The 14,844-nt window shown below is 34.2% G+C and overlaps 1 protein-coding gene across 1 annotated transcript; it reads left to right on the top strand.

The window, feature by feature from the left end:
* The first annotated feature begins 8,706 nt into the window (after positions 1 to 8,706).
* Positions 8,707 to 11,509, top strand: LOC107820648 (protein RADIALIS-like 4). Its single transcript, XM_075240829.1, has 2 exons — positions 8,707 to 9,044; positions 11,305 to 11,509. The coding sequence occupies exons 1-2, from the start codon at positions 8,776 to 8,778 to the stop codon at positions 11,327 to 11,329; spliced, it is 294 nt and encodes a 97-aa protein (XP_075096930.1). The 5' UTR covers positions 8,707 to 8,775; the 3' UTR covers positions 11,330 to 11,509.
* Positions 11,510 to 14,844: the final 3,335 nt, after the last annotated feature.

The raw sequence follows: 14,844 nt of genomic DNA, 5'->3' as shown, positions 1-14,844 counted from the left end.
GCGTAGGTATTTATAGTGAGTCTAATTCGCAAACTAATTAAACAGTAAGGTAATAAACCTATTATAACAAATAAAAGTTACGTACACCGATAGTGCAAATATATATACATTAACAAAGGCGGACCTACCCTTTAGATAAGGGAGTCACAGCCCCCCTCCCCCCTTTCCCCCAAGTAATTTCGAATATATATAACAGTTATATATTATGAATGGCTCTTTAAAATTCAAATTTAAGGCAGTTACATTGATCGATTTAAGGGGTACAATTAAACTTTTAAATCCTTAGTCGCCTTTGATACTCACTAAGTTAAATATCAAATTTGTTTCTAACCATGGGTCATTACTGTTGCGGAAGCCAAATGTATATAGTGTGAATAAGTCACAACTACTATACCAAAAATTATGACAGCCACCAAATAATAAATAAGACAATAAAACAACAATAAAGGGAACACCAGAATTTACGAGGTTCGGCTAATTTTGCCTACTCCTCGGACACAACCAATATTTTTATTTCACTCCAAAAATACAAGTGAAATAATACTAAAGAGAGAAATACAAATGCCTTAAACAGATGAGAAGGCAAATGAGAGGTGTATTTAAATCCTAAACATTAAGCCTTCTTTTATAGGAGGAAAATCCCCCCAACCATTCTTTTCCCACCGATGTGGGACAAAAGATTTCTGCCAAACTTAACAAATCTCCACCTTGGCAAAATTCCACATCTTCAATTTTCTCTCAATAACAAATTTTGGTTGTGTCTTTATCTTCAATCTTTAGTGTTCAACAATGTTGATCAAATCCAAACAATGTTGAAACTTAATCGCAGTCACCACCTTAGTTAGTATATCAGCAGGATTCTCCGTAGTATGAATTTTCTTCACTGTGACTCCTCCTTCTTCTATGATTTCTCGTACGAAATGATACCGAACATCAATATGCTTCGTCCTTGCATGATAAACTTGGTTCTTCGCTAATTGAATAGCACTATGACTATCACAAAAAATTGTGATACCTTTTTGTTCAACACCAAGCTCCTTTAGCAATCCTTGAAGCCAAATTGCCTCCTTCACAGCCTCTGTAATAGCCATGTACTCTGCCTCTGTTGTAGACAAAGCAACTGTTGACTGCAAAGTATATTTCCAACTAACTGGTGCCTTTGCAAAAGTAAACACATAACCAGTAGTTGATCTTCGTTTGTCCAGATCACCCGCAAAATCTGAGTCACAATATCCAACTACAGACTGATTGTCTTCCTGCTCAAAAACTAACCCGACATCTACAGTATTATGAATATACCGTAGAATCCACTTCACAGCTTGCCAATGCTCCTTCCCTGGATTGTGCATATATCTGCTAATAACTCCAATAGCTTGTGAAATGTCAGGCCTTGTGCAAACCATTGCATACATCAAGCTACCAACAACATTTGCGTATGGTACCTTTGACATATACTCTCGTTCAGCTTCATCCATTGGCGACATAGTAGTACTTAGCTTAAAATGGGGAGCAAGTGGAGTACTAACTGGCTTAGTCTTGTCATCTATGCCAAAACATTGTAGTAGTCTCTTCAAATATTCTTTCTGAGATAAACAGAGTTTCTTTGAACGTCTATCTCTAATTATCTCCATGCCAAGAATTTTCTTTGCCTCACCCAGATCCTTCATCTCGAACTCCTTCTTCAGTTGAATCTTCAACTTATCAATTTCTTCCGAATTCTTGGAAGCTATCAACATATACGAGAAGATATACAAAGGAACCATCTTTAAGCTTGTGCAAATACACACAATGATCGTATTTGCTTCTCTTGTACCCTTGCCGCAACATAAACTTGTCAAATCGCTTGTACCATTGTCTAGAAGATTGTTTCAATCCGTACAACGATTTTTCAAGTTTGCACACCATATTTTCTTTTCCAGCAACTTTGAATCCTTCTGGCTGAGTCATGTAGATTTCCTCCTCCAAGTTTCCATGTAAAAACGCAGTTTTTACATCCATCTGAACTAGTTCCAAATCTAATTGTGCTACCAAAGCCAACATAATTCTAATGGAGGAATGTTTTACAACTGGAGAAAACACTTCATTGTAATCAATTCCCTCCTTTTGAGCATATCCTTTGGCCACCAATCTTGCTTTGTAGCGAACATCTACTTGGTTAGGAAATCCTTCCTTCTTTGCAAATACCCATTTGCACCCAATTGCTTTCTTTCCCTTCGGGAGATTGGCCAATCTCCATGTATGATTCTGATGAAGGGACTGTATTTCATCATTCATGGCAATCCTCCACTTATCTTCTTCTGAACTTTGGACAACATCTTTATAAGTGGTAGGAACATCATCAGCTACAGTTGAGGTTGCACAAGCAACCGTCTCTATGAGACGAACAAGTTTCGTTATTGTTCTTTTTGGCCTGCTGGTTGCTATTGATTCAAGTTGTTGTTGAGGTTCCTGAGTTGGAATCTCCTCTACTGGCTCTTCTTCCAGAGGGTAATCTTCATTTGTTTCCTCCTCTGCTTCTTGTGTAGGAAAAATAAATTTTCCCTCAAACTCCACCTGCTTAGAAGCACCTTCATTTTGTTTGGTATCTTCTGTTACCTTATTTACCATAGCAGATTCATCAAAGGTAACATCCCTGCTGAATATTACTTTCTTTGTCATAGGACACCATAAGCGATATCCTTTGACTCCAGAAGTAATTCCCATAAAAATAGTCTTCTTTGCCCTTGGATCCAATTTTGACTCCGTCACATGATAATATGCAGTTGAGCCAAACACGTGCAAAGAGTTATAATCTACAGCAGGTTTTCCATACCATTTTTCAAATGGTGTCTTGCCATCAATAGCAGCAGATGGTAGACGATTAATGAGGTGGCATGCATATGTAATTGCCTCAGCCCAAAATTCTTTGTCCAAGCCAGCATTGGACAACATACACCGTACCTTCTCCAGCAAGGTCCGGTTCATACGTTCTGCCACTCCATTCTGTTGTGGTGTATGTCTAACAGTGAAGTGTCGGACGATGCCATCATTTTCACAGACCTTATTGAAATGATCATTTTTGTATTCACCTCCATTGTCTGTGCGAATACACTTGATCCTCCTGCCTGTTTGATTCTCCACCATCGTCTTCCATTTGAGAAAAATTCCCAGCACTTCATCTTTGTTTTTCATTGTATACACCCACACTCTTCGAGAAAAATCATCAACAAAGGTTACAAAATAGTGCTTCCCACCCAATGAAGGTGTTTTGGAAGGACCCCAAACATCAGAGTGTACATAATCCAAAATGCCTTTAGTATTATGGATCGCTGTACCAAATTTAACCCTTGTTTGTTTCCCTTTGACACAATGCTCACAAAACTCCAAGTTGCAAGCCTTTACTCCTTTTAACAATCCTTGATCTGATAGAGTTTTCAAGGATTTTCCTCCAGCATGTCCCAAGCGCATGTGCCATAGCTTGGTTGCTTCTGCCTCTTTGTTTTCACTGATGTCACTGTCGCCGTCCCAATAACTGTACTGCCATGATAGCGGTACATATTATTATTCTTCCGATTAGCCTTCATTACCACTAGTGCACCGGAGCATACTCTCATCACTCCATTTTCTGCAATGATTTTGAACCCTTTTGATTCTAGGGCTCCCACAGAGATAAGATTCTTCTTCAAATCCGGTACATATCGAACATCTGTTAATGTTCTGATCATTCCATCATGGTTCCTTAATCGTATTGAACCAATGCCATATGAGGTAACAGGGCTATTATCCGCTGTGTGGACGACTCCATATTCTACTTCTTGAAATTCCACGAACCAGTCCCTGTTGGGACACATATGATAGCTACAAGCCGAGTCCATCAACCATATGTCTGATGATGTTGATGACTCTGTTGTAACTAATGAGAAGTCTGAATCATCACAATCAGCTACATTTGAATCCATAATGGCCTTTCCATTATTATGTTTGGCCTTATTCTTCAACTTCGGACAGTCTTTCTTCCAGTGCCCTTTTTCTCGACAAAAGGCACATTCATCTTTGCTGGGTCTGGATCTTGACTTGGATCTTCCCTTCTTTGTCCTCGTTTGACTTTGAGGACGACCCCTCACAAATAGTGTTTCTCCTTCTCCGCCCTTCTGTTTTTCTCGCTTTCTTTGTTCATAGCTGTACAAAGCCGAACAAACTTCTCTGAGAGAAACTTCGTCATTTCCATGGAGTAGAGTAGTTTCAAGGTGCTCGTACTCATCAGGAAGTGACGCCAACAACATCAAGGCCAAGTCACCATCATCATAAGTTGTATCCATATTTTGCAAATCTGTGACCAACTTATTGAAACTGGTGATATGTTCATTCATCGTAGTACCAGGAACATAGGTGAAGTGAAACAGTCTCTTCTTCATGTACAATTTATTTTGACTGTTTTTTTTCAAAAATTTATCCTCCAGTGCTTTCCATAATTTACTTGCAGAAGTTTCCTTTGTGTATGGATATTTCTGCTCTCTAGCAAGGTAGGATCGAATGGTACCGCAAGCAACACGATTGATAATTCTCCAATCTTCTTCTCCAATAGCATCTGGTCTCTTTTCTTCAATAGCAAGATCTAGCCCTTGTTGAAAAAGGACATCTAGAACCTCGCCTTGCCACATTCCAAAATGTCCGGACCCGTCAAATATTTCTACCGCAAATTTCTCATTTGACACAATTCTTGTCATAAGCGAAGATGCCAATGATGACGTATTGTTGACACTTGATGTAGATTCTTCTTGTTTATTGTCTCCCATCTTTGACACAAATATTATTTAATAGCTGACGATACAAATCAAGATTATTTCCTTTCTGGTGTGGAAGATCAGACTAAGTTGCAACCACAGAGCCTACTAAGACAGAATCTTGACACAGTTACCAAGATAAATCTTTTCTGATGTGGAAGATCAGACTATGCTACAACCACAGAGCATACTAAGACAGTACCTTGGCTCTGATACCAATTGTTGCGGAAGCCAAATGTATATAGTGTGAATAAGTCACAATTACTATACCAAAAATTATGACAGCCACCAAATAATAAATAAGACAATAAAACAACAATAAAGGGAACACCAGAATTTACGAGGTTCGGCTAATTTTGCCTACTCCTCGGACACAACCAATATTTTTATTTCACTCCAAAAATACAAGTGAAATAATACTAAAGAGAGAAATACAAATGCCTTAAACAGATGAGAAGGCAAATGAGAGGTGTATTTAAATCTTAAACATTAAGCCTTCTTTTATAGGGGAAAATCCCCCCAACCATTCTTTTCCCACCGATGTGGGACAAAAGATTTCTGCCAAACTTAACAGTTACAATATGCTGCAACTCGGGTTTCTCCTCTTTGTTCTTGGCACTAACCTGTTCACATTTAGTACTAGCTTCCAGCGTTCCACGTCGTTACACATGTACACATTATTAGAAGAACAAATTAATTAGCTCATTTTCCGTCTAAAATTATGTAAATTAACCATAAAAAGATCAACTGGGACTGTTTATCTCTATTAAAAATAGGAATTAACGACAGAAAAATTATGTTTTTTTAGCTCATACAGAAAAATTATATAGCTAAATAGAAAAATTCGTTGCGATCCTACGTTGCGACAAATTATCAAAAAATTCTATTAACTACGAGCATTTAGTGACGAAGTTCATATATAGCCAATTGCAATTTTTTTAGTAATATACTAGACATTTAGCATGATGAGAATACACAATGCTGGTACCTCCTAGAGGAGGTGTTTCATGCATGTTTTCCTTTTTGGCTATACAATTAAATGTCTCAATGATTATGTTATTTTTCACCGTATAAATTTAAAAAGATAAGTGGAAAAACTTAAGGATTGAGTTTAATAACATGCATGGCAGATGTTTCCCCCTTATTATCAAATATCAATTAATCCTTTTCTGGATTCTTCATTGCTCAGTTACGATCATCATGCCACTCGTTACAGGGGAAGTTATCATAAAGAAACAAAAGAAGAATACCATGTGAAGGGGTCCACTAACCTAGACTTAACTAGTTAGCTTGATAACATATATACTAGCTACTATAACTACACTTTATGTTAATTGCTTAAAATAAATGCCACACAATCATCTTCACTATGTCACTATCGGAAAAAAATTACTGTTATAAGATAAGATCAAATTACCGATAGCAACTTGGAAATGCTGCAGGGGCGCAAGTCAGGGATGGACCCAGTGGCGGAGCTAGGGTGGCGCATCCGAACCCTTTTTATCGAACAATTATCGTTTACATAAGGTCAAAAATATTTTTCCGCATAAAAAGAGTAGATATTGAATCTCTTTGGCATACTCGTGGTTACTTTTTTACTATTTCGAATCCCCTTGATAAATCCTGGTTCCATCACCTAAGATCCGTTAGTGTATTAGTTATGATTCGTTCAAATCTAATAGCTTTAGTTCAAACACTATACATGTGTTAAAAATCTCCTAAATTGTACTCCCTCCGTTCCAGTTTATGTGAACCTATTTCTTTTTTAGTCCGTTTCAAAAAGAGTGACTCCTTTCTAAATTTAGAAATAATTTAGCTTAAACTTCCAATTAACCTTAATGAGAAGCTCTTATAACTACACAAATATTCTGCACACCTTTTTGATTTATTTAGGATCACAAATTCCATAAGTCTTCATTTTTTCTTAAACTTCGTGCTAAGTCAAACAAGTTGACATAAATTGGAACGAAGGGAGTATTATAAAGATAGATTTCGAACCAAGTGAATCAAATGGAATGTTGTAGAATTTGAACTTGAATCCATAAAGTTCTAGCTAGTACGTGCTCCAAGGGGCATCATATTCTTACAATGTTTGGTTTTAATTAGCTCATATATATGTTCAAGGAACTAGCCATTTTTGTAGCAATATTAGACTTAGCTAACCTTGTTACGGGCTAATCTTGAAATTGTGTTTCCGGATTATGATTGGGAAAATGATACTGAATAGTCGCTCTCAAAATAATAGCCGAAAAATATATATTTTTCTGTATGTATATATATATATATATATATATATATATATATATATATAAGATACATATTTTTTTATACTTTTGCGACTATCCAATGTAAATAGTTTCGGCTGCGTGCAGGCTAAAAGTGATCTTTGTTTGATTCAACTTTAAGCTTATGTATATGCGAGAAAAGTGAAAATCAAACCTGGACCCAAACTTGGCAATTGGCATGCTCAAGGATAGTTGGGGTAGCCATTCAATTGATAAAAAACAATAAGAGAGAGTGAAATATACAAGTCTAGACCACGATTAGCACAAAATCTATAGAAGCAAAAATGTCAGTGATCAAGCGCACCCATACACATACGAACTTAATCGTTCACTCTTAATTAGCACAGAAAAATGATTTTAAATCGAGTTTAGGTTGTATATACTCCCTCTCCGTTAAGAATGACCCCTTTCTAAATTTGGAAACAATTTAGCTTAAACTTACAATTTTACCCTTAATGAGAAGCTTTTATAACCATACAAATAATCTGGGTCCCCTTTTTAACTTGTTTAGGACCACAAATTTCAAAAGTTTTCATTTTTTCTTAAACTCTGTGCCCAGTCAAGCAGGTTAACATAAATTGGAACGCAGGGAGTATTAACAATACTCTAGCTACCAGTGCAATTTAACGAGGAATTACATAGTGTTGTAGGTCAATTATGTAAAATAGAGAGGGCTTTCATTATGAGAAAAAGACTAGTCTTAGTGATAGATGTACTAACTGCTGGAAGAAACTTAGACAGCTAAAATTGAAATGGATCTTTGCTTTTTAGCATGCAGAAGAAAGTGAGGAAAGTACAAAGCATTATCACGTTTATGATTTTCCCTAACAAAGAAAAACAACCAACAGAGAAAAAGTTGCTTTTTGATTGCCATGCACACCTTGATTTCACTCTCATGCATTATTCACTCTTAATAAAAAAAAAATCATAAGCCAAAAAACATGAAAAACGAAAACTGGGGCCACATTGTCCCCGTGAATGCAAAAAATCTTTTTCACTTTTAGCCACTTGAAATTGATTTTACATTCCCCTTTTGGACCCATTAGATTAATGGATGTATTCTACGTTACAACTAAGAAAATTTTGAAAGCAAAATATTAAAGTTACACCAAGAAGGTACAGATAAGGAACAACTTTTCTTGGAATAATTTCCCCTATTCATTTTGTGTCTTGATGTTGAATTAAATCAAATCATAGCCCATTGAAATATTAGATAATTATTATAATATTATTTGGCTTAATATTCAGGTGGGAGATCAATATAATTAACTGCTTACCTAATGACAACATCAAATGTCTCTAAAAGAGAGTTAATTTCTAACATATTTCTCCGAGCTGGACTACTAATTTTGTATATTAAACTAAGATTTCTTGCCCGTGATAAATCTATATCTCTGAAAGAAACATTAATTTCTAACAAATTTTCCGATCTGGACTGCTCATTTTGTGTATTAAAACTTAAATTTCTTATCCACAAAAAAGTACATGCTTAGTTGTAATTATGATTTAGCAAAAAAAAACATGTTGCTTTCACATATTTTTCCCTGGTTTTAGCAGCAGAAAAAAAGAAGAAAAAGAATCCTCACAGGCCCATCATACTTTTGTCTATTTGTGTCTCTCCATTGCTATATATATAGAGTATCCATGTTAACCTTTTTTGTACCAAAACATCATCTACTCTCCTTTATCATTCTAGTGTGGCCTTAAATTTCCTTGTTGTTGCAAAAATGGCCTCGAATTCAACATGGACTCCTCAGCAAAACAAGAAATTTGAGAATGCATTGGCCATTTATGACAAAGACACACCAGATCGGTGGCGTAATTTGGCTAAGGCAGTTGGTGGTGGTAAGACAGAAGAAGACGTGAAAACTCACTATGAAAAACTTGTGGAAGATATCAAACGCATTGAGTCTGGTCAAGTTCCTTTGCCTAAATACAATAAGCCAAATGGTGGCCATAACAACAAAGGCTACATGTTCAACGATGAAGAACAAAGGTAAAATAACACTACATTAGTCGTTTGGGTAATCAGTCTTTTGTTTCAAAATATTTGATGTTTTAGAAAAACGATAAAAAATCATTTATTACATTTTTTATCCTAGAGCCCGTTTGGCTTAGCTGATTTAGAGTAGTTGATAATCATTAGCTGCTGAAAAGCACTTTTAAGTGCTGAAACTGATTTAAAAAATAAGCAGTTACGTGTTTGGATAAAAGTGCTGAAATTAATAATAAGCAGTTGAAGAACTAGGTATATGAAGAGTTTTGTTTAAAAAGAATTATTTTAGGGATATAATAGTAAATATTTTGGTCAAACCTAAAGTGCTTATAAGCTAAAATTTGATAAGTTGGGGGAGACCAAGTTATGGTTTTTTGCTTATTTTTGGCTTATAAGCACTTAACTTATAAGCACTTTTAATTTTACCAAACACGTAGATAAACCAAAAAATGCTTATAAGTCAGTTTGACCAACTTATAAGCTTAGTCAAACACCCTCCTAATATATTCTTGTGACTCCAATTAATGGAGTGTTCACTCGATCAGTTAACTGTTTATACATATACTCTTAATACTAATCTATTAAACGTCTTTTTTATTTATTTATAAAGGAATGTCAAAAAACTATAAAACGGGAAGTAAAAATTCCATTGATTTTAATTCGACTATTAATCATCTTGTTCTAGATATATACTGCTAGCTGTATTTGCACTAACCTTCCACATTTTACTGATTCTTCAGTATCCAGAGAATCAAATACTTTTTAAACTATTTCGATAAGCTAAGCACGTGAAAGGATTTTGACAATATCCATTTGCCTTGTATAATGAATTAGAGATTGAATTTTTTGCAATAAACTGTATAAAAATATTTACACAATCGAGTTATTTATAAGAAATTATAAGTAAATCTTTATAATTAACCTGATAAAAAATAGTAATAATTAATTTACAATTATATGTTAATCTTTTACATTTAGTACATACTAGTTTTAGCATACGCGCGTTGCGCGTGTCCCTCGTGTTAATGAAAAATAAAATTTTATAAATAAAATAAATAATATTCAAAAATATGTTTATGTTATTATATAAAATTAAGAGTAGTTCTTCCTTAGGAGTTTGATCTAGTCTAATAGTTCTTCCTTCAGTAGTTTCTCTTGCTTGCTTTATTGTACAAAAAAAGTTATAGGAGTAGCGTTTGATTGAAAGGTAAAAAAAATCATTCAACTTTACTTGAGGACTTGGGTACGTACATTGCATGTATATTTCATGTTACTTATTAAAAAATTTATGTAAGATAGTTTACCAACAATTAATTTTTGTTTATCTTTACTCATTTTACGGTACTGCTAAAGCTGTAACCTTATTCTATTAATAACTTAATAATCATATAGGCATCTGAACTCGATTTTTATTAACAATTTTTATATTATTTTTTTTGCTCAATTATTATCTTATTTTACCTAAAATTTCTTTCTAAAGTACTTTTACTCGCGACCAATTACATATATATGTTCTTTTATATTCCTATTTTTGTGTACAAAATATATATTGATTAACTTATTCTACCATTTAAAATAATGTCACATTTAAAAAAGGTTATCATTTGATTATTTCTTAATATTTAGACAATAAAAGTAGACAAAACTTGTAAGTATATTTCAAATTCTACGTCCTTATTGCTAAAAGAAAATAGAATGTCACAACTGCTTTTTAAAGTCTAAATTCATGCCACTTTAATATGAATTATCATTAATGTTTTCATTTTTTTAAAATCAAAACTATGACTTAAATGCACTATTTCTTACGTGCCTTTTTAAATATTAGGCATAAAATTGATGGATCAGTTATTTACTTTAATTTTATATAAAACACACGTTATTTACTTTTTTTCACAGAATATATATTCATGAAAGCAACATGTAAGAATTATAATTATGTGACATATATAATTCAAATAAGGAAAATATTTAAGTTAGGTAAAGTTTAATTGACTTTAGAGTCCTAAATTTTAGGGTTTCCTACCTAGTTCAATGGAAAATAATTTAATAACAAAAATTTTAATCAATTTCAAGAACTAAATATTAGGAGAATAATTAAATGACTATTTTGTCTAGTGTGAACTCCAATTTTAAAGGGTAAAAAAGGCGAACGACATTTCGCTAAGGGCCTTCGTACTTTTAATATAGTATAGATAACTTAAATCCAATTAAGATCTTTTATCTCATTTGTTTGGGTTGGACTTGTTCTTTTTATTGACAGGCTGAGGTATCTCAAGCTCCAATAGAAGCAAGAAATGGCAAAGTAAAAAAGCAGATGGAGCCTATTATTTATGTTGAAGTATGAAACTCAAATGCAGCAAACAAATAACAAAAGAAGGATATTAGCTGGATATGCCTTTCTTTTCAATACCATTTACATTTTAGTTTTTCAATGGATATATATGGAGATTTTCCTATAGGCAATACATCTGGTCTTTCATGTTCAAATTAATCATATCTTAACGAATTATATATCGTAAAAATTCTTCTGTATTATCTTACTTAGCTTAAGCAGATGATAATACATTCATTCGAAAGTACAGAACGAAATCAACGTCAAACTAGAGAAGACGAACGAGCTAAGAGCAAAACGAAACCAAAGACCATTTATTTTTGGGATTTTTACAAAAATAGCCGTTCAAAATTATGAATACTATTAACGATCAACTAATTTTGATTAGCGCCTGAATGTGTAAATTCGCTTGTTGAAAGTAGTAATTAAGTATATCTTTTTTTTATATATAAATTTAATATCTTAGTTTGAGAAAAAGTTTGCTAGGAGAGTTGAAAATGTCACTATTACGTACTTTATCTCTTATACATTTGTTGTTAATAAGAATACCACGCATGTCTTCATGGCAAACTGTTTAATACTTTTATTTACCAAGATTCGCGCTAAGCGAACATTCACTACATTTTAAAATTGCTCTTTCGTCACTTAGACATGACACATGAGAACAATTGTAACTTATTAGCATCTTTTTTGTAACTTTTGAATATCTGAATTATTAGTTTTTTAAAAAAATATATGAAATAATCTAGTGTGATTAGCTCTGAGAATTTGTGAAACGGATCATAAAGAAACAAAATGTGCCCAATAAATTTGAACGAGGAAATGCAAAGGCTTGCAGGCAGCTTTGAATATGACAACACAAATTGAGATTCTTCTTTTGGCATGCGATTTATTCTTGAAAAAAAAAATAAAGAAATTTATACCACAGGATGATATCGAAGCCCTAATTACTTTGTAGGCATTTGGCCATGAATTTCAAAATAAATTTTTAAATTTGGAATTTCATTAAAATTTGAATTGAAGATGAAGTTGTGTTTGGTTATAACTTTTGCAACATATTTGAATGTCTTCTTTTGCAAAACCATGAAATATGATTTATACCACATAACTTGTAAAAAATATCACAACCGTCCCAATTTAATTATACTACTTGAAATAAACAATCAAACATGCTATTGTTTAGCAACATGGTAGTCGTCACAAGAAAAGGGTTCATTTTCGCTGCAGTAGCTTCATCTGATAGTCGAGGAGAAACACGTGGGTAGTTGTATGTTAATAATTGGTGGGGTCATTTTATAAATTTTAAAAGTATAGGGTAAATTTGTAAAATTTAAAACTATTGAAAATGCATTTTCAATTGAAAAACGGGTAAGAACCAGTTTTTCAAATTTGAAAATGCATTTTCAAGTGAAATTGAAAAAATTGGTAAGATATGGATAACCAAACATTGTTTTCAAATTTTTTTTGGAAAAAAGCAAAAAAATTGTATGCCCAAACGGGCTCTTTATATAGTCATTTTCAAATTATTACCCTAAATAAGACTCGTTTGGATTGGCGAATAGGATGAAATAATTAATTACGGTATTGATAATATACATGTATCTTTTACCATGTTAGCATAGGAATTGTTCTATATTACCCTTCTAAATAAGGGTATTCTTGTCTCTTACACTTATATACTGCTCTATAAATACAATGACAACCCCAAAATATTACTATAGGGCATTATTATATCATGGTATCAGAAGCCTAAAGATCCTACCCTAACCCTACCTAGCGCTGACTGGCAATGCAATTTATGGCTGAAGCATCTCCTGCTTTCTCCATGTTTTTTCATTCTCTGTTACTTATGTCTTTTTTGTTTTGCTATCAAACCTTATTTAATTAATTCTTTTGTCACGACCCGGATTTCTCACCCTCAGGAGTCATGATGGCGCCTACTAATGTGAGCTAGGCTAGCCAATCCTTTAAACCAATTACTTCATTATCCAATTATTTCCTTTTAGCAAATATAAAGCGATAACGTAATAACAACGGAAATTTAATTAAAGCGGAAGACATCAATAAAATATCTCAAATCTATGTCTATTACAATTACTCAAGCCTTAACGACCCAAAACCTTGTGTCACAGTATCACAGACGGTCTAAGATTTACTACATACAAAGTCTGAAGAAAAGATCAATACACTGTTTCTGAAGCGAAAATATGAAACAGAAAATAAAGATTGAGGAGACGCCAGGGCCTGCAGACGCCTGCAGGTCTACCTAGGGTCTACGCGTGGACTAAAGGTAGCCTCCAAACTACGGTCCAAGAGCTGCTCCGGGATCTACATATAGTGCAGAGTGTAGTATCAGCACAACCGACCCCATGTGTTGGTAAGTGTCTAGCCTAACCTCGGCGAAGTAGTACGAGGCTAGGACTAGACTACCAAATAAACCTGTGCAGTTATATAATGTACAGCGGAAAGTAAAGCAGAATAAACAAGTAAAGATGGGAAGGGGAAACATGCTTCGGGGAAGAATAGATAAAATAGAATATCAAGAGAACTACAAAGGAATCAAAATCCAACCAGTAACAAAAATAAGAAAAACAAGGTAGATTTCACTTTCTTTTCACATTTTGTTGCGGGCATGCAACCCGATCCCATTTACTGTATCTCGTGGCAGGTGTGTCACCCGCTCCCATTTCATTTATCTCGTGGCAGGCGTGCCACCCGCTCCCATTTTATTTATCTCTTGGTAGGCGTACCACCCACTCCCATTTTATTTATCTCGTGGTAGGTGTATCACCCGCTCTCATTTTATTATATCTGGTGGTAGGCGCACCAGCCGCTCCCATTTTATTATATCTTGTGGTAGGCGTACCACCCACTTCCATTTTATTATATCTTGTGGTAGGCGTACCACCCGTTACCAGTTACAAGCCAACAATAATCACAAGGAATCCCGGCAAGGGAACAATAATATCAACAAACAATATCCCGGCAAAGGAGAAACAACTATAGCCAAACTTGTTACAACATCTAACTACCCCAGCTATAACCAAACTTGTTACAACACCTAACTACCTCAGCTATAACCAAACTCGTTACAACATCTAACTACCTCAGCTATAACCAAACTTGTTACAACACCTAACTACCTCAGCTATAACCAAACTCGTTACAACATCTAACTACCTCAGCTATAACCAACCTTGTTACAATACCTAACACAAAGAATCATCAATCTAAACATCTGTAATATCAATTAAGAACACAATGCAAGGAACCACAACTCAACAATAGCCTGGCAAGGGGCAACATAATGATCTCTTCTCTTTCTCACTTTTACTTCACAATTCGTTGTACAACTTGAGCCAATGCTCCTCAATGTTCATAGGTCACAATTCTTTCCACAACATTAAATAACAAATAGAAATCTTCACCAAGGCATGAATAATATAACAAAGTCATGAAAATCACAAT

This window comes from Nicotiana tabacum, chromosome 20 (genome assembly GCF_000715075.1).
Source record: "Nicotiana tabacum cultivar K326 chromosome 20, ASM71507v2, whole genome shotgun sequence".
In the NCBI taxonomy this organism is placed as follows: Eukaryota; Viridiplantae; Streptophyta; class Magnoliopsida; order Solanales; family Solanaceae; genus Nicotiana; species Nicotiana tabacum.
The sequence above is the reverse complement of the archived record's forward strand: the minus strand, read 5'-3'. Positions and strand labels throughout refer to the sequence as shown.